The 20,516-nt window shown below is 34.7% G+C and overlaps 2 protein-coding genes across 2 annotated transcripts in view; one reads left to right on the top strand and one right to left on the bottom strand.

The window, feature by feature from the left end:
- ATP7 (copper-transporting ATPase 1) overlaps positions 1–20,516 on the top strand; it is a 248,616-nt gene that overhangs the window by 630 nt on the left and 227,470 nt on the right. The gene's annotated exons all lie outside the window — the stretch shown is intronic.
- On the bottom strand, positions 593–20,481 carry Alg11 (ALG11 alpha-1,2-mannosyltransferase). Its single transcript, XM_069835401.1, has 10 exons — positions 20,342–20,481; positions 20,151–20,244; positions 17,865–17,995; positions 17,336–17,568; positions 14,140–14,357; positions 12,740–12,902; positions 11,102–11,250; positions 9,445–9,643; positions 5,427–5,622; positions 593–4,942 (listed from the first exon to the last, which is right to left on the bottom strand). The coding sequence occupies exons 1-10, from the start codon at positions 20,359–20,361 to the stop codon at positions 4,852–4,854; spliced, it is 1,494 nt and encodes a 497-aa protein (XP_069691502.1). The 5' UTR covers positions 20,362–20,481; the 3' UTR covers positions 593–4,851.

Raw genomic sequence — 20,516 nt, 5'->3', positions numbered from 1 at the left:
AGTTACAAAAATGATATACAGACTTTAACTAATTTGACACTGATTAAAAAATAGCAAAAACTATCACACAAATATGCGTTTGTCGGTAATAGCTAAACTAAGAGAATGTTCCACAAAGTGAGCTGACTGTTCGCCAATTGTAGTGCGTGAAGTACATATAACTTTTAGTTATTTGATATTTAAGTGAGGATTCGAATATGATGGACAATGGGAATAATACTGAGTAATAAAAACATCAGAATTGAACAGGACTTTTAACAAATCACATCATCTTTAAAAGTCATCCATATATTCAGGACTAGCAGGAGACCCTATGTCTGGAATTCTTTATTCACGTCTTACTACCATTATGAAACCTTGACATCATATTGATAAGTCTCATACGATGTGATACAAGAGCATCATTTCTCTTCCTAAAAATGCTGACCATTGCAGATAACCTAGATATAGGACATGAAAGTCCATGCAGCCTCACTTGTTTTCGTCTATTTATTAATTAATTTTTTTTTTTTTTCAGATAATTCTTGCTGTGTAAGAAGATAAACTATATTGAAGTGTTGAATTCACTTACATAAAACATACAAACATGACAGACACTGAAAATACGAGTTGGTTTTATTCGGTACAGACATTAAAAAATCAAAAACAATCTTCGCTTTACGAAGTTTTAACAATTTGTATTATAATGCATAAATATTTCCAAGCTAATAAGAGATAGTTTTTACTTTTACAGTGCCCACAATACTTATTCAGTAATCTCTGATCTTACGCAGACTGTTTCATAATATCTCTCCTAGTGTTAAATAATATAGTTATCCCTTTCTCACTCTGGCTTAACTTGATACATTATCTTGTTCACATTATTAGATTATTAAAGCAGTAAGAGATCCTTTGTTATCACAAACTGAAGAAATTCTTTTATACTTAAGATTAGACACAAAAGGAATGGGAATTTCTAGCGCTAGTAGTAAAATTTGTACGAGATTTCAGACTGTCACGGAAATAAAAATTTTAGGATTTTCAATATTTCGGGATTACAGATTCTATCAAGTAGGTAGTACAGACCTAATTTATTAGGTATATTACTTTTGGCTAAAATGTGTCTCGGTGAAAAATACAGGTAGAGTCCATATAGGTCAGTTTCTGTCGGATGCTTTTCCAATTCATTGCGGGCTAAAGCAAGGAGATGCACTATCCCCTATACTTTTTAACTTTGCTCTAGAATATGCCATTAAGAAAGTCCAGGATAACAGAGAGGGTTTGGAATTGAACAGGTTACATCAGCTACTTGTCTATGCAGATAACATGAATGTTAGGTGAAACTCCACAGACTATTAGGGAAAACACGGGAATTTTACTTGAAGCAAGTAAAGAGATAGATTTGAAAGTAAATCTCGAAAAGACAAAGTTATGATTATATGTCTCGTGACCAGAATATTGTACGAAATTAAAATATAAAAATTGGAAATTTATCCTTTGAAGAAATGGAAAAATTCATATATCTTGGAGCAACAGTATATGACACTCAGGAGGAAATTAAACGCATAATAAATATGGGAAATGCCTGTTATTATTCAGTTGAGAAGCTTTTGTCATCCAGTCTGCTATCAAAAGATCTGAAAGTTAGAATTTATAAAACAATTATATTACTGGTTGTTCTATATGGCTGTGAAACTTGAACTCTCACTTTGAGAGAGGAACAGAGGTTAAGGGTGTTTGAGAATAAGGTTCTTAGGAAAATATTTGGAGGTAAGAAGGGATGAAATTACAGAAGAATGGAGAAAGTTAAATAACCTTCACCTGACATAATTAGGAACATTAAATCCAGACATTTGAGATGGGCAGGGCATAGAGCATTATGGGCGAATCCAGAAATGCATATAGTGTGTTAGTTGGCAGGCCGAGACGTAGATGGGAGGATAATATTAAAATGGATTTGAGGGAGGTGGGATATGATTAGAGACTGGATTAATCTTGCTCAGGATAGGGACCGATGGTGGGCTTATGTGAGGGCGGGAATGAACCTCTGGGTTCCTTAGAAGCCATAAGTAAGTAAATAAGTATAATTACATTTGGCTACCCCAAACAACTCTTTCAGTTATTGGAAGTGATATTATTCTGAAGATAAATATCCCTTTGGCTTGGATTAATGGTGAAGGTACATACTCTTAGGCCATTATTATGGGCTCATTGTGCTATCTCCAAATTTTGACATGGATGATAAATGGCCGACAAATTTTGACAGGTGTCCACTATCAGAGACAGGGTTCTTTCATGTGCCGTGAATCTATGTTACGGACTTCCAGCTTTATTTCACTTCCAAAGGAAACCATGCTAAGAACTGTATCACTCTTTAAAATTCACCACTCTCAACCGGGTTTGAATCTGTGAATCTCGGATCCAATGGTTTGCATGGAGACTACTAGACTATCAATAATGACAAAGATGATATCTGCAAGCAACTCCAAAACTGTGGGAAAACTTAATATTAAGGTACAGTTACAAAATCTATCATCTTCTTCATAAAAGTCTGAGGGTAGCACTCGAAAATAGACGGAAATATAAGTTAGAGAATGTGCTACAATTTCTATAACCATTTACAAAGCATTTTACCAGTATCTCGAGACACAGGTCACCATTGATGCAAATATTTCCTAAGAAGAAACTAACAATTTATCGTAACACATCTTGTACTCACAATAATAAGAACATCCAAACTTGTAATGAATACAAATGAAATTTATTGAAATTCATTGGACTTACAGAAAATTGTACATATTCTTATACAAATGTCGAAGATATTATTTTATCAGTAAGATGTAAAGGACTGATGGCACTAAATTATGATTAATACATGTTAGCAGGTACAGTGCTGAACCGAGAAGTCACCATGAATGCTGTTGCCAATGTTGTGTCTACATTTAGGTTATTGAAATATTTTATTTAGAATTTAAAAGTATTTTAAAGTAAAATGTGTTAGACGTGATTACAATTTAATGAGCGTAACTTGGATATAATATGTGTGAAAAAACCTGAGGAAGGAAATAAATATTTTTGAGGTTGTTACTACATGTCCTTTGTCTCTCTTCTAAAACCCAGCTAGCAATTTTCATTTACGAGATTCAGATTAATTGCATGTACCCAATTTTAGCATAATTAGAGAGCAGGCAGATAGTGATATTTCATTTCTCTGGAGTACTTTTTTTTTTTGTATACCATGGCAAGTTAATTACACAAGTGAGGAATATCATGAAGGAAACGAAGCGAAGCATGTTAGATGAAAGGAAAGAGATGCAGCGTTCCTGGTTTTGACATATTTCTAGAAGGTCAATAGGCATCTAAAAGAGAAGAAAGTGAGGTAGACCAAGGTCAATATGGACAGAGGCTGGTTTGATCATAATAGATTGATATGGGATTCCGGACATCAGCAGAGGATGATATGCTACTTAATTATAATTAACTACAGCCAAGGCTACGAAAAGTATAAAAAGCTTAATTATTTTCATTTTAAAAAGAAGGAAGAGGAAAGGAATATGCTAAAGATTTAAATTTGTTTTGTTTATATGAAAAGAAATATAACTATCATGCTTTTCTATCGATACAGATATGAGAAATACTAAATTAAGTTTTACTAAAATGTTTCAGTATATAGTAGGCGAATATTTCAAACATTACGATTGTGAAAGAAAGTTTATTCACTACAAAATATTACGAATTAAAGGCAATTCTCAACTCACAACAAACACATTAAATAAAGTATTAATTTAAAATTCAAGCTCATGAAATGAATGTTGCAATAATTATGATGCTGATGGTAATAATAATAATAATAATATACATACTTGAAAACAAGATTTTGAAAACATTCACGCATGTTCAAAGTATTATGTAGAATATAATGTCATCTGATAGCAAGTCCAACAATATAATGCTATGAAGAAATTAACAAGAAAGTTCATGTTTTTGTTATTTTCGAATGGTGGCTACTTGATTGATTAAATTGATAAGCTGTACATGCTTTTTTAGTCTTAAACGTTGCCTGCAGTTCCAAGTGAAGGTGAATCCACATGGCACAAGGATGATTAATGGAGAAATAGTAAAAAGATGACAGAGAAAACCACTTTTGTTCATTCCATCTTCCATATGGACTGATTTTAAATTTGAACCCAGATCTTACATAAAGGTAATGCAAGAATAAATTCTGATATACGCAATTATGTCAATTTAGAAAGAAAAAAGTAGCAATACCATAACTCAATAAACTGGGTGATTGTTAACACAGAGATTACCTGCAGTCCTTATTGTGCTTCATAAGCAATAGCAATAAAATTATAAGAGTATGTTCTGTTTTCATTTCTGATCATATCTTGCAATCGGAGCTATAATAAATAAAATTAAGTATGAAAGACTTTGTATTCTATTCTTTTCTTTTTCCAAGTCGAGTGATCACTCTGTGCAATTTTGAAGCTCCTGATGAGTGTGTTCGAACTAACAGTCTCGACTATATCTTTTATACATCTTGATTACTGTTAACACTATATCACTTGGAATATAAAGTTTATATTCCGAGTATATATTTTATTTCTCAAAATTTCAAGAATACCGTTTATTTTCAAGTTTGAGTAAAATGAGACATGAGTGCAATTTGTATTTCAAACTTAACAAAAAATGATGATTAAACAAATCATGATACTTAAACGAATAAAGCAAATGAATGAAAACCACAAATACACACAGCACCACAACAGCATATTTCTTCTTCAAATGAGTCTGTACAGCCAAAAACTTCGTAAATGCTAGTTCCTATCACGATATTCCACTTATTGGAATAAAGGAATGAATAAATTATTGTCATGTGTCTTTTCTCTTGCTGAGAAATGGATCCACTGCTCTTAAAAATCCCTTTTCAAATTCGTCCACTGAAAACCGATCCACTGATGCCCTGAAACAAAAGTGACATCACTGATTAGTTTTAATTTCATTTTTTTTTCTGAGTTGGTCAATGTATTTTTATTAGTTTGTACAGGCGAAAATATTAACTCCTTCCTTTGTTCTTTAAAATAAAAACAAGGTTCATTTATCCACTGATCAGCATGGAAAGTATCAACCGGCTTTTCATATATCTGCATACTTGATAGTGGTGATTTCACAAATATTTAAGAGTTATAAAATGTCAAGATGGCTATTTTTTATGTTTCAAAAAGTGCTCAAACAGAAAGTTTAAGTTTTGCAGCTGTATGTTTTTGGTCCTCAAGAAGAAAATGGATTAATACAATAAAATAGGAAGAATAACGAATGATAAGATGTGGTGGTGGTGGTAAAGAAAACCGTGATGGAAGGAAAGAAGATTCTTTACATGAACAATCACTATAATGAGGATTATTTCCAGTAATGTAAATTTTTGCTATAATGAGGTTCAATAGTACCTTGCAGCATCCCGGATCACTTTCTTGGTTCGTGGGGACAGCTTCAGTATTGTAGCAATAGCTTGAGCATATTCAGTCTCATCAGCAGCCAGGAAGCCATTTCGACTACCTTCAGATTCCACAACGATGTCCATGAGGGGACCTCCTGATCGGTGAGCCACCATGATCAGGCCTGCAGCCATACACTCCACCACGCCTACAACAGTATACCACAACAATTCTTTCAAGATGTTTATGGAAGTTAATCAATATGAAATCCGAAGCCATAATATTGCACTATCAAACTTTACATCACCACTATTGCTACTGCCACCTTCACCACCACAACCACTACATCAACTTAAATTTATCTGCTCTCTTAAAATATAATATGTTACAAGTTGTTTTAGAATTCTTTTATTCTTCACTCCCTCGACATTATGTTTCCAAATCGATCTATAATTTTGATTAATTCTAAAATTGTTTACATTTTTAGTTTTCAGAGGATATCATATTAAGTTACTATTTTTATAGTTTAAATAATTAAAATTTTAATTACAGCTTTAAATTTTCTGTTTTAAGTACCATTTTCAGGTCAAGCACGTTTATTGACTGTAGCATATTCGTGGGAAATAGTTAGTGCAAACGTAGTGAATCTTCAACTAATTATAGTAACATTAAGTACTTATAAAATTAAATTTCTTATAACAAAATCTGACTACAAATTAAGGAGGGGTGGGAGAACTCATCATCAATGGTTGAATAGTGTTGTCATTATTTCTAACTAGATTCGGTGCTCGGAAGTTGAAACAGAGCTGAAAATGATGGATTTTTAATAGCAAATATGACTTCTTTTGGAAGGAATATACAGCCAGAAGTCCTGTGTTATAGTTATAAGTCTACGACATATACAAGAGCATTGTCTCTGAATGAGAGCACTTCAGGCGAAACTGACTAGCTGTTTCTCTCCTGCGTCAAAATTAAACACTGCTTCTCATCATCAACCATCTGGGATAATGAACTTTATCTCACATATGCTCTAGATCAGAAATTGAATTCTTCACACTGCCAAAGTCCAGGAATACTTCCTTACTTATAGCTTTTAAGGAACCCAGAGGTTCATTGCTGCCTTCACATAAGCTCGCCATCAGTCCCTATCCTGTGCAAGATCAATCCAGTCTCTATCATCATATCCCACATCCCTCAAATCCATTTTAACTGGTGGCTTGTGCAGCAAATACTGCTGCAAACTAAGTTCGTTAGACGTTCAAATAAAAATTCTTCAGGTTTATTTTCAATGAAGAATACTTGTCTTTTTGATAGTTATTTGCTTCCATAATAATGAAACATACTCCCTCTGAATGGATTTTTTTAGGCCAAATACTTTTTCTTGAACCTATCCAACTTCAGTTTTTGAGTTTCAACGCGAAAACGCAAGTATCAATGTCAGGACGATAGTAGTAGCTATTTCAGGTCATTGTGAATTGCAGGCAAAAGTTAAAAAATGTCAGGTTTGCTAAGCTTTCGAACAATAGCATTTTCGTATAGCTGCTGCATGTAGAACTTGAAATGTAGAGCGTAAAATCATTTTATCCTACTAAGAGATCTTGCTGAAATGATCTGGAGACTATAAAATTTTCTAGGCCTCATATTTTATCAGTAAGTAATACCTTTTGATCTTTCCTTAGGAACTGTAATTTTTGCGCTCTCTTGAACCAATACTGAAGACAATGACACATATCAATATATACACTACACCACTATTAAGTATATGAAAAAGACCTAACCCCACTGGGTTAATAAGTATAAAAATATTTGATTTTTAATAACACTATTATTATCTTACTTAAGTTTTGTAGTTTTATATATAGCAGCCACTCAGTAAATTATAGAAATAAAGATCTAAATTAAGATATTCTCTACATTTACTTACATAACCACAAAACGTTTCACTTTCATGTCATCAATATAGCATCAATATTATATACAATTAATGAAAAAATAGATGCATCATGATATTAACTACAATAATATTCAATTTCTAATGGTAATAATGTCATCAAACCACCTCAAGTTTCGTAGATTTGAATATCCAATACACAACTGTACTCAGAAAATTATACACTGCAAAATCAGTTTTTAGTAACAAATTGAATTGAGCTCTAAATATGTCGGCAATCCTGCAGGTCATGGCCTTCGTGTAATAGCCTATTGTTTATTGTAGTGTGTGTTTTGTTCTGAAATTCAGTCAAGTCAGCCATGATTGAATAAAATTAATTCTCAAAACTGACAACAGATGGATTTTGGAAAATAGGAAAATTATGTAGGAAAATTGACATTTCACTGAAAACTACTATTATTCCGAAAAACTTTGGATGCCAGGCATGAAAATGAGGCGTCACTCATTAAAATCCGTTCAGCCGTTTTCCTGTAATTTCCATTCCCAGTTCAAATTATATATATAGATATTATTCTCCCAACTACGTCTCGGCCTCCCCAAAGGTCTTTTTCCCTCTGGCCTCCCAACTAACACTCTATATGCATTTCTGGACTCGGCCAGACGTGCTACATGCCCTGCCCATCTCAAACGTCTGGATTTAATATTCCTAATTATGTCAGGTGAAGAATACAATACATGCAGTTCTGCGTTATGTAACTTTCTCCATTCTCCTGTAATTTCATCCCACTTAGCCCCAAATATTTTCCTAAGAACCTTATTCTCAAAATACCCTTAATCTCTGTTTCTCTCACAAAGTAAGAGTCCAAGTTTCACAACCATACAGAACAACTGGTAATAAAACTGTTCTATAAATTCTAACGTTCAGATTTTTGACAGCAGACTAGATGACAAAAGCTTTTCAACTGAATAATAACACGCATTTGCCATATTTATTCTGCGTTTAATTTCCTCCAGAGTGTCATTTATATTTGTTACTGTTGCTCCAAGATATTTGAATTTTTCCATCTCTTTGAGGGATAAATTTGCAATTTTTATATTTACATTTCGTACAATATTCTGGTCATAAGACATAATCACATACTTTGTCTTTTCGGGATTTACTTCCAAACCTATCTCTTTACTTGCTTCCAGTAAAATTCCCGTATTTTCCCTAATCGTTTGTGGATTTTCTCCTAACATATTCACGTCATCCACACAGACAAGATGCTGATGTAACCCGTTCAATACCAAACCCTCTCTGTTATCCTGAACTTTCCTAATGGCATATTCTAGAGAGAAGTTAAAAAGTAAAGGTGATAGTGCTTTCCCTTGCTTTAGCCCGCAGTGAATTGGAAAAACATCCGACAAAAACTGGCCTATACGAACTCTGCTGTACATTTCACTGAGACACATTTTAATTAATCAAACTAGTTTCTTCGGAATACCAACTTCTGTAAGAAAATTATATAAAACTTCCCTCTTAACAGAGTCATATAGTTTTTTGAAATCTATGAATAACTGATGTACTGTACCCTTATACTCCCATTTTTTCTCCAATGTCTGTCTAATACAAAAATCTGATCAATAGTCGATCTATTACTCCTAAAACCACACTGATGATCCCCAATAATTTCATCTACATATGGAGTTAATCTTCTCAACAAAATTTTGTACAACGTCAACAAAAGTGATATTCCTCGAAAGTTACTACAGTTCAGTCTTGTCCCCCTTCTTAAAAATAGGTACAATTATGGACTCCTTCCATTGTTGTGATATAATTTCCTTTTCCCAAATAGCAAGTACAAGCTTTTAAATTTCGCTAGATAATGTGCTTCCACCCTCTTGTATTAATTCTGCTGGAATTTGATCGATACCTGGAGATTTGTACTTTTTAAGATTTTCATAGCAATTTCGACTTCCGAGAGGGTGGGTTCGGGTATAAACGGCTCAGCAGTTTGTATTTGAATTTTGTCCTGATCATTTCTATTTGGCCTAGGTGAAGGGTTAGCAAAATAATACAGATAGATGGCTGCAGTGAATATGGGACTGGCAACAGCAGACCAGGTCACGAAGAGATTAAATATGAAAAATGCTGTCTACCTATGCCAAAGTGTTCATTCCACATGGCATGCAGTCCGATTGTTCCTTCCTGCAGTTCTTTTTTCAACTCCTCGTAGCTGATGTTGATTTTGAACTGCACATTATTTTCCAATGAGAGATGTTTGCACAGATCCTGCATGTCCCTCACTCTGTCCTGGTCCTCCTTGTTTCTGCATGATCCCACGAAGACCAGCATTAACTGTCAACACAAGAGCAGCATTGTTCTTAAAATGTTAAATTTTGTTTCGTTATTTACAGTCAAACATAAAAAGCACGGTAATCTTCAAAATTCAATAAATTAATTTCTTAATTCACTTATTTTGAAAAGCCTCATATTTAATTAATAATCTGAGCCAATGTTGTAGTTTAGTCAACTGCCTGGAGACAGGTCTGAATCTCACAAGTGATAGCAAAAAGCACCATTTATGAGGCAACGAGACCAGGAGATAATGGGATAAGGTTCTGAGCCAAAAAAAAAAAAATAAATAAAATAAAAAAAAAATAAATAAAAAAAATAACACTACCCAACATGAAATTTACCTCCGTGAAAACAGATGTGTTTAGTTCATTTTTACGGGTAGATTCTGAAAACGGTGCTTAAAATGTCACATCACGTCACAATTTTTAGATATTTTAGATATCTTACATTGAAAACGAATTTGCATGCCACCTGGTAACACGCGTGTCATATGTTGGCTACCCCTGTCCTACACGATTACTTATATACTTACAAAATGTAAAGATGAAAATGTGTTATTTGTTATACCATCTAACCAAGCCTTTTTCAGTTATCAGGGTACCAGTAATAAATCTGTCTTTTCTTCTCCAAGTAGACACCGCAAAGAGATAAACCCCAGTAGAGACCAGTCTGGCACTTCTAATGGGGTTGTAAAGCAATATTATTTCCTGCATAAAACGTAATGTAACTTACGTGAGAATATGTGTTTCTGTGTAGACTTAATGGTTCAATGAGTGAGCTAGGGGTTGAGGATAATTCAGATGACTGGCGATTGTTTATAGATTCATCTAAGTTTAGCTTAAAAGCAGTGTTACTTCATAATTGTAATGAATTTCCATCTATCCTGGTTTTCCATTCTGTAGGTCTTAAAGAAAGTTATGAAAGTGTACTAAGATTGTGCGTGTTTTAAAATATGAGGGTTATTGTTGGAAGATACGTGGTGACCTTAAAGTAATTGGTTTCCTGCTTGGCCTAAAATCCGTACTGTACTATAATACTGACCTGCAGTAATTTTTATGTTTCATTGCAAAAAATTATTCAATAACATGGAAATTCTGCTGAGACTTGAATGTGTTGCTAAGTTTTTCATGGGAGACAGAACGGTCATTTAGTACCCTCAGAAGACTGAAAATCTATCTGAGAAGCACAATGACACAAAAGAGACTGAATCATGTATTTGGAAAGGTGTAGTCTAAATTGAAATAATATCTCACTGAAGGATCGCCAGTAGTAAGTCTTAAAGTATATTACCTGTTATTAAAGAAGAAAAGTAAATCCTAGTATCCTACGCATTAAAAGGACATTCATTCTCCCTACACTCGACTTTTGAAAATCTTAATTTTTTTTTTTTTTTAAGCCAGGCACTCCAAATGACAATAACCTCATGCAATAGAAATAAGACAGGTTCATACTACTCACTTTATCCCACACTTCCTCGGACACAAGCTGTCGCAGTTCGTACATGGCTCTCAGCTGCAAGGGATGGTCCTTCTCAGGTCTAAACTGTCCCACTGAAACTATCTTGATGAGGCACTTCTCATCCAGAGTTTTAGCTGCTTCTGATTCTTCTGCATCATGAAATTAAATTAGCTATTATAAACAGTTCCTCCTATTCTAATAACAACAGGAGACATAGACCGGTTTCCGAACTATGATGCATTGGGATAATTACATTTTGTGTTAAGCTCAAGCGTCTGGTTACGTGTATAGAACCTAAGAGTATGTGCCAGAGTAAATAATTACGCTGATGTATTCATTCCATGACACTGACTGAAAAGTATTTAGCTACTGCATGAAGAAATCTTTCATTCTCCTACTGGAATTTACTTTAAGCATTATTTTAGGCTTTTTTGACCTTTTTAATACACTTTTATGGATTGCTATGATATACAGTAGGTTTACTACAACAAAGGTCTCGACATACGACAATGCAAAAAATCACATTGACAACATGCAAACATCCCCAACACGGAACTCGAAGCCATGATTATGGCATCTATGAAATGACAAAGCTTGGCGGTCATATTTACTAGTGCCAGTATAACACAATACATGGGATATTCAACAATAATAATCTTTCAATTTAATCTCGATATATAATAGTTTATTCATACATTAATTTAATAGATGAAATATAAGACGTGTTATTTTTATTAATTTATTCCTCCAGTCTCCATCTGCTTTTCAGCGGCTTTGGCTCATGCCTACCCTCATCTTTTCTATTTGTTTTCCGTTTGTTCGTCAGGTGACTATAAAGATAAAACTGCAGTCAAAATTGGCCTGCTGTTTCCAAATAAGAGAACATGGTATGAGTCAATAATTTTACCCAAGCTCTCAACCAGGAGCAGAATTTCTTTATATGCCATAAATCAACAACGTAAGACTTCCAAAGGAGGCCACAGCAGTGATTTTTGTTGTTGCTTAAAGAGTTCATCACTTTTGGCCGAGTGTGAACCCACGAACTTTGGATCCAATTGCAAGCCATAGTAACCACTATCCCACCAAGGACGATATTAACTACTAATGGAATTCGAAGACATTAACTCCAAAATTTTCCCATATGGCCTTGTCCAACTGAGAAAATTTATTCCCTCTTCAGATGTAAAAACTCTGAATTGAATCTATTGCTAAATATGATCAAAACCTATTGAGGCATGTGTAGATTAGTCAAGGAAACTTAAAAACATTTGGGCAATCATCTTATTGGCTTGAAATCACCCTATATGGCTCTGAATAGAAAAAAAGACAACTCACATTTTGTAGATGCGAATTTTCAATTTGTACATGATAAACAAAGATGTATAGGAATATGTTTTCTTTGAGTGCTTTCATTTCCCTTTTCATTCTATTACCTAGTTACTCATCATCTCTGAGGAAAAATTCTGTCTTATCAATTTCAAGCATACAGTCAGGGGTATCACACCTGACTAGCTACTTATAATGAATATACAGTAGGTTAAAAGAGAAATATATCTGTAATTTGAGACAAATAACTCTATTTCCTTTTCCATTAATCCTAATTATATTTCTTAATTGCACAAGTTGCAGCTATCTTACCACTTTCTGATAAGAGTGGCATCTTCTTCAATTCTTCCACATCACATGGAGGATAAACTCGATGAGTCTTCAAGGGACACAACCAGAGGTCATTGATGTGCTCTTCTGTCCAACTTGAATTCACTGTGATGATGTCAGCACACCGACCAACCCAACCATACAGCTACAAATATGAAAGTTATTTTTTTATTGTTACATTTCAAGCTGCTATATGCTTTAGAAAATGTTCAAAAACATAACAATGTTGTATGTTTAATCATCTACCATTAAAACGATTTTTAATGTTGCTGAGGTTCTCAAATGATATTTGAGTAGACTGTTTCTCCTCCTTATAACTTAGCTAGAATTTAGAAATACACTGACAAGAAAGAAAAAAAAAACACTACATGAAATATCAATATAATACTTCATTAAAACATTTTTCCACTGTTCCCACACATTTTTCTGTTAATAGCAATATTTTCTTCTCCCTCTTGACGACGGATTTTATTTTTTAAAAGATAGTTTATGACCCTCCTACCCCCCAATATGCATCCTAGACTGTTTTGTGCAATAAATGTCTTTCCAGAAATGAAATTGATTTATGGCTTGCAAATAATTTCGTTCATAATTCTGGCACTATCCATTATTATTTGGTGGAATTGCAATTATTTAGGCTTTTCAGTCAGTTTAAAACTAAATTTTGTCAAGTAAGAGAACAAGCTGCAAGAGCAATTTCTTTGGTGAAATGTAATATGTAGTATATTCGGTGCCTGATGTATATGTTTTTACTGATCAGTAAATATTTAAAAGATGTGCAGAACTTAACACTTTCTCTACAAGACTGAAACAAGGATCAAAAGAGAAATATCTGTTAGGGAAGATCAGTATCTGCATTGAAAATTTTGATGGATATACCACAAGACTACAGTAATACAAACACGAAATAAACTCGAAAAATTAATAAAAGATATCTCATCCCTACAAGAACAGACAAGAATCTCTTGCAGACATATAAACAGTGGCAGCTAGACTTCATTCATCAACATCACGTCTGAATAGAGGAACATTGGCAGCCTGTTCTCTTCATATAAGAGGTATAACTTCTCCAGTTCTTATACTTTTTGTTTTTCGTGAGGTGATATTAGACTGAATTACAACTTATCAGTGAAGAAAAGAATCCACCAATGCTTCTCTGTCCTTGCCTGATACTGACAAGCAAAGCGAAGATGTAACTGGCAATTTTGATATAAGCTGTCAGCAAAAGATTCTCGTCTTGTAGAGAACTCCTACTCCAGTGTATTTGTTCTGTCACTGGCATAGATCCTCCAATCCTCCACTTCCCCCATGCTAGTGTCGCTACTAACCGTGCTCATTGCAATTGATTACATTCCTATAATTTCCTCAAAAGTAAACCTTACCCAGGCAAACAGCCTATAGTAGAGAAGTTTCCCTGCTGTAAGGAATGGACTGCGGGCAACATAAGGACGGTTGTTATGAGAGATCATGTGGCCTGATACTCGTCTCAGCATGTCACCAGTGATGGTCGGATAGTGCACATAGCAAGCCACATGGCAGCCTCCAATCAATTTGAACAGGGGCAACGTGAATGCATAGCCCATCGTGTCAATGTACAGATCTGTGAAGGAACAGAGCCAGTGACTCAGCTACACTATAGTAAGCAAATAAGTTCGTGAATTAATAAAAATAATTTATTCAGCAGTGATAAGCTTGCAAGGCTATGAAGGAAGAGGATTAATAATAATAATAATAATAATAATAATAATAATAATAATAATAATAATAATAATATGGGTAAGATGACATCAGCACTGGCTAACAGATGGATCTTCATTTAGCGAGAGCTACAGCTTCATTCACACAATTCACGCTCAGACAAATGCAGAGTTTGTCACAGTCATCAGTATTATCCTAACAACATATACAATGGAACTGCTTTTATCTTCCGACATTAACACCCAGTAGGTCATAAGTCATAACATCAATCATGCAGAAGCTGAAAAATTTATCAATATAAATTCCCCTCTTAACTGAACAAAAATATATATACAGTTTCAATCTTTGATAAATATCTTCAGGAGCACTTCACTGTCGTATGTGGAACACTTGCACTTACCTGGATGTATATACAAGGTATCCCAGGAGGAAAAGTCACTATTCTGGGAGATCATGATACTGGTCATTTTGAACAAAAATATCGTATGAATATGTGGTCTACCTAGCAATTGTCGAAATAAAACTGTTAGAATGTGAAGTTAAAATAAACCTTTTTTTTTTTTTTGTTTTGCTTCAACTTTTGTTTCCGTTCAAGTGACAAATATTTCACAACACATTCTCAAAAATTTCATCATTGCCTCAATACATTTTTCAACTCATGTGAGAAGATTTGTTGTTCACTGATTCAAAAGTTATTATGACATTCCTTGATGCTGGCAACAGCATCCATTATGTGAGCGAACAGTCTTATGTATTAACTTTCTTTCTGTACACTTCACCCTTCATGCAACCCTATAAATAAAAATCCAAGGGGTTTAAGTCTGGAGATCTTGGTGGCCTGGAAATGGTACTGAAGGGGATGAATCCACTGATTAGAGAATCTAGTATTGAGATGAGCCCTCACACTAATAATGAGAAGGGGCTCCATCATGCTGATAGTACATAACATGCTGTGTAGCAAAAGAAATGTCCTCTAGTAGTACTGGCAATGTACAGCCTTAGACAGAAAAAATGACCGATCTCCTGTAGCATGAATTTTCTAACTCCACTTTGGGCAGTGCCTGGTTCACACGACTTTGCACCCAATTTACGCCTTGAATATATCTTTGTTATAGATTAGTCATAACACTTGACCTATAAATGAACAGAAAAAGCAACAAAAAAAAACAAAAAAAAAAAAAACAAAGGAAAAACAGAGCGAAGTAGTGCATAATAAATTTCTTTACGTGTAAACCTATGCTCTCACAGAATCAAATGAAGTTTTCCGAAAGGCATTTAGTGTATGGCAGCCAGTCATTTTTTGTGTCTAAGCCTGTACGTCACAATAATCACCAGTACTTTGGTACATCCATACGATCATGTAGAATAACAGACCTATCAGCACGTCATTCTTCATACCACACACGTATTGATCGAGAAACGAAGTGAAAATTTATATTCACAATACCAAGTGGGTTTTGTTGTTTGAAAGTTCATAATTGATTGTTACGTGTATTACTGATTCCATTATGGGTGAATGGTGCTTCATCAGGGAACAGTATTACGGAATCAATAAAATTTGTGATTTGTATGTAATCAGTGTTAAAATTATAAATGTTGTGTATTGCCTCCTCTTGTGAAAATATTGCACATGCTGTAGATGAAACTGGTAAACTGGACTTAACTAACAAAAACTTAAAGTAGTAAAGGGACGAATTGGATCTTGACTACAATCAGATTACTGTTAAAGCATAGAAATCAGGTATACTGGAAAGTTTTGGATTGTTTGCACTGTATTGAACAAATAAAATGTCTGTCATAAACGGCCTTGCATGTCTTTAATATCTCGGGAAGAAACTCTGAGGCAAGATGACGATGACGATGACGACGACGATGATGATAATGATAATTATGGTAATGATTAGAGCCCAGATTTATAGGCACTATATTATTATTTTTACTCACTATGGTTTATAAACACACAAATCATGTCCCCACTCCTTTTAAATGCCATTCTTGTTATTTAGTATTTCCCTCTGGTACTCTTATTGGTCTTAAACACTTTATTTCCATGCACAAATCAGCATGCAGTTTACTAGATGCAGTGTCCAGTCCTTGTGACTCATTTCCCTATTACTACATTTTGGGGTCTTATCCTGGGAAACGAGAATGCGGATGCTTTAGCAAAAAAGGGCAGCACTGCTACTTACACATCTGTTACTAAATCTACGTATTACTCTGTGAAAAGATTTATTAAATCTACATACTTAGACTTCAACAAACAAAATTTGATAATACAACCTCAAGGGAAAAAGTAGAACTCTCTGCATCATAATCCACAGTTAATTCCAGACTTACAACGCAAATCGTCTGTAGCTGCATTTAGATTGGTAACAGGCCATTACTGTTTGGCCAAGCACCTGCATAGAATTGGAATATATCAGTCCCCTAACTGCCCATTGTGCAATTCAAATCAAGAAATGGATTCGGAACACCTCAAAATCTGTGCTTCAGTGGTTAACCATGACAATATCTTTGAAAAATATTGGAGTGCAAGAGGTCAAATGACTTTATTGTCAAACGCCTGGCATTGGAAAAGAACAACAATAACAACATTTTGGGGTCTTGTGAACTAGGCATAAAAACATTCCTGACAGATAACACATTCATTCAACTATTCTGTGTCATTAACTTATAATTCCAATAAATCCGGTCTCTGGTGATGGTGGTGGCAGTGGCGGCGGTGGTGGTAGTGGCAGTAGTAATGGTGAAGATAGCAGCAGCAACTTGATTTTTAGGAAAATTATGCTTGCTATAGTTTTTCCAACTTTATTTGATTGGATTATAGTCTACACTCTATATATATACTATAAAGTGTAAACTCTGGAATGAGAAGCTCACCAGGCACAAAGCCTGCAAGGGCTTCCGCCCCAAGCACAAGGGAGCCCAGACTCTGGCCTAGCAGTGTGAAGTATGGGTACATGGCTGCTTCCACCCATCTGCGATGTCGCAAGTACACGAATTGCACTGGCTGCACCAGTTTGATGTTGAACCTCTGCTCTGCACGCTTCAAGATCTCTTCAGGAGACGAGTCCAGGTCTCCTGTGTACACCACTACCTTCAAGTTTGCATATCTGTAAAAAGTGAAACATTGGTTCGAAACAAATTTAGAGTTAAACTCTAACCTATTGTATACAGTATCTAATTTATTACAGTGTGTTCATAAAGAGTTGGTCTCTAATGGAAAAAGTCATGTTCACAAATCTTGCAGGTCAGAATACGTAGTGATTAATTTATTATGGGAGTTAAAACTGTCTACTTAAATAGCGGTTTGTATGCATACTTGCAACTATAAACAGCTTACACACTGAATGCGTTTCAATTACGAATAACAGCAATAGCAAAATACGAACAAATTGAAATTCATTACCGAATCTGCATAGCCTTGATTGCACACCAGAGAACTCTTTCTCCTCCTCCCCCAGCATTGCAATATGGATGAAAAAATCCAACAGAAAATATTCCATCCTTGGACAAGATTTCCCTTTTTTTCCGGCAATACTGCAAAGATAAAAATAAACTGGTCATTAAATAAACAGGAAATAACTTAAAATTATTGCGTGCTAATCTCTTTGCTGCAATTATTTTATACTACAGTTAAATCGTGAGGTACTGTACTTATAATTGTGAAATAGAATCTTTATGGAAATAATAAATAAAATGAAGATTAAGAATGTGGAACTTATATATAATTCACCCTAACAGATTGGCAATTTTGCAGCTCATAACTTTCAAGAACAATAAACAGTGCATTCTAAATAAAGTATAAAATCTTCAACTACCTGCTACTCCTCACCATATCTATTGATACTGACAGACATTTAAGACATTTAAGACATTTATGATGATCTGTGGCGCCACAGCCCTTGAAGGACTCAGGCCGACCAGCTGGCTGCTGGCCTCTCGTTCACATGCTGAAGCAGAGGTGGACGATCATCCAACCAGAATGGAAGTATTGTGTGGTTGGCATGATGATCTCCCCAGCTATTATAGCTAGCTTTTGCAACTGAATTTCGCTACCTATCATAGCTCCCCAAGTGCATCACGATGCTGGGTGGGCACCGTCTCATACACTGACCAAAATTTCATGGTCAAGATGTTTATATCTATGAATAATGCAGTGATGCAAAGCTCTCTGGGGAATATAAAGTTTCTTGTCGCTTGAAAACAAGTAAATACCATCATTGCAAGTAATATTTTACCACTATTTACTGGATGTGTCTATACCTGTGATACAATGCAAAAACCCAAAAAGCTCGCACCACTTTGGACACCTTAGTCTCAAATCATACTAAATCATGTTCTGACCTTTTCTTCTACAACTCAGGACCAATTAGCTTTATAGATGATAGATAAATCAGATAATAATATGATAGGAGTACCATAAGCTTAAAGGAATAATGGCGTCTTCCATATAACTAACAAAAAATGTATTTTGCATACACATGTAATTAAAGGAATAGGCCTATGTAAAATACAAAATTTTTGGGTAATTATGCACGACCCATCGACCACGTCTGCTGCATTCTCACCATTACCTTGCATTTTACAAGTGTATTTTCGCAGCCGCTACTTACATAAATCACTGTCCACTTTTAATCTACACTCCTCCGTCTCTCATTGAATTCTGGGTATGAACCACATAGTGTGTGTTGTTGCTCGGCTGATGCGTGCTGCATAATTACTACATTTACAGCCATTTCATTATACGTAAGCTGAATATGTACTTTTCATACCTATAATTCATTCACAGGCTACGTATGGATCATATTTATCGTTTTAAGTACCTATATCCTACTCTCAAGTAGTATTTAGAGAACAAGAAAACTTACTTATCATTCTTTCACACAAATACACTCAAAATTACCTTTATCCAGTCTTTGCATGCGTTTCTAATAGAAAATTTTCAATGAAACTACAGAAAATTTCACTTGTTGTTGGACAATTATTACGGAGACTTGTCACATGATTAAGACGGGTCTTTTCGGAAAAATGTGACACAGTATTAAAAACCATCTTTCTAAATTAAGTTAACCTAACAATATCTATCAGTGCTTAAAAAGTTCCTTAGGCCTAGATGAGAATAGATATTCTGAAATTTAGCTTACTTATAAATAGGCTATAACCTGTTATCAACGAACTACAATGTTACATCAGATTTACAACTTGGTTTACCAAAGAGTCCACTGGTGATATTAAATTTATGGTATATACCAAATTTGTTAATACATTAAAGATATTTTGGTCAATGTTACTTATGTCCCGCCCACTATAGAGACATAGGCCAATTTTACACATATTTAGTATAACTTGTTGCTTCTTTGACAGGTTAGGTTTGGTTAGTTTAGGTTTTTGTTATGGCCTGCCTTGCATATACGATTATAGCGCAACATTGGCAGTGATAAAAGTGAAATATTCGTTCAGTGGGCGTTGGATACTCTATATTCACCAAATAATCTATTTAGACGGTCTGAAATTCCCCTTTACAATACTACTGCACGTAAAATATCGGTATGCGTAAATGCTTAGATACGTCAAGTGTGGCAACTTGAGGCTCGATCAGTATCCACGTCATCTCATGTTTCACAGTTGTGTAAAGGTTTCATTACAAATGATTTAACGAATACTATGAAATGCATATTATAATTATACTTACATTCCTTGAAACAATAATAAGTAATGGAAGCCCAACAATCAAAATAAGTACAACTGCAATTCCTAGAGGCAGAATTAGTTTCAGTAAGATTGACCTGCAATTTAAAATAACAAATATCAGGACGCTTATTGCTGTCTGAAAGTCAAGTTATTTTGTATCACATAAATAAACAATTTTAGAAACACACTTACGACCAGCAACATAAATTCATTATTGCTGCAATTGCGTTTAGTTTCTCGTTTACACCACGTAGCAGGAACACACGCAATTCATTGACACCATTGACACAAAATCATGCCGCCAGCTGTCTGTCTACTGAATCAGCTGTTACGGAGTACTGACAAATTCAAAACGAAGAAAACAACA

Source organism: Periplaneta americana, chromosome 9 (assembly GCF_040183065.1).
Source record: "Periplaneta americana isolate PAMFEO1 chromosome 9, P.americana_PAMFEO1_priV1, whole genome shotgun sequence".
Taxonomy (NCBI): domain Eukaryota; kingdom Metazoa; phylum Arthropoda; class Insecta; order Blattodea; family Blattidae; genus Periplaneta; species Periplaneta americana.
The sequence above is the reverse complement of the archived record's forward strand: the minus strand, read 5'-3'. Positions and strand labels throughout refer to the sequence as shown.

Excerpts from the sequence above, each read along its gene's own strand:
- Alg11 (XM_069835401.1), bottom strand. The coding sequence starts at position 20,361 with ATGAATTTATGTTGCTGGTC. Across the intron at positions 12,903-14,139 it reads ACTATAGGCTGTTTGCCTGG|CTGTATGGTTGGGTTGGTCG; the intron begins GTAAGGTTTACT and ends TCATATTTGTAG. Across the intron at positions 4,943-5,426 it reads GTGATCCGGGATGCTGCAAG|GGCATCAGTGGATCGGTTTT; the intron begins GTACTATTGAAC and ends CTTTTGTTTCAG.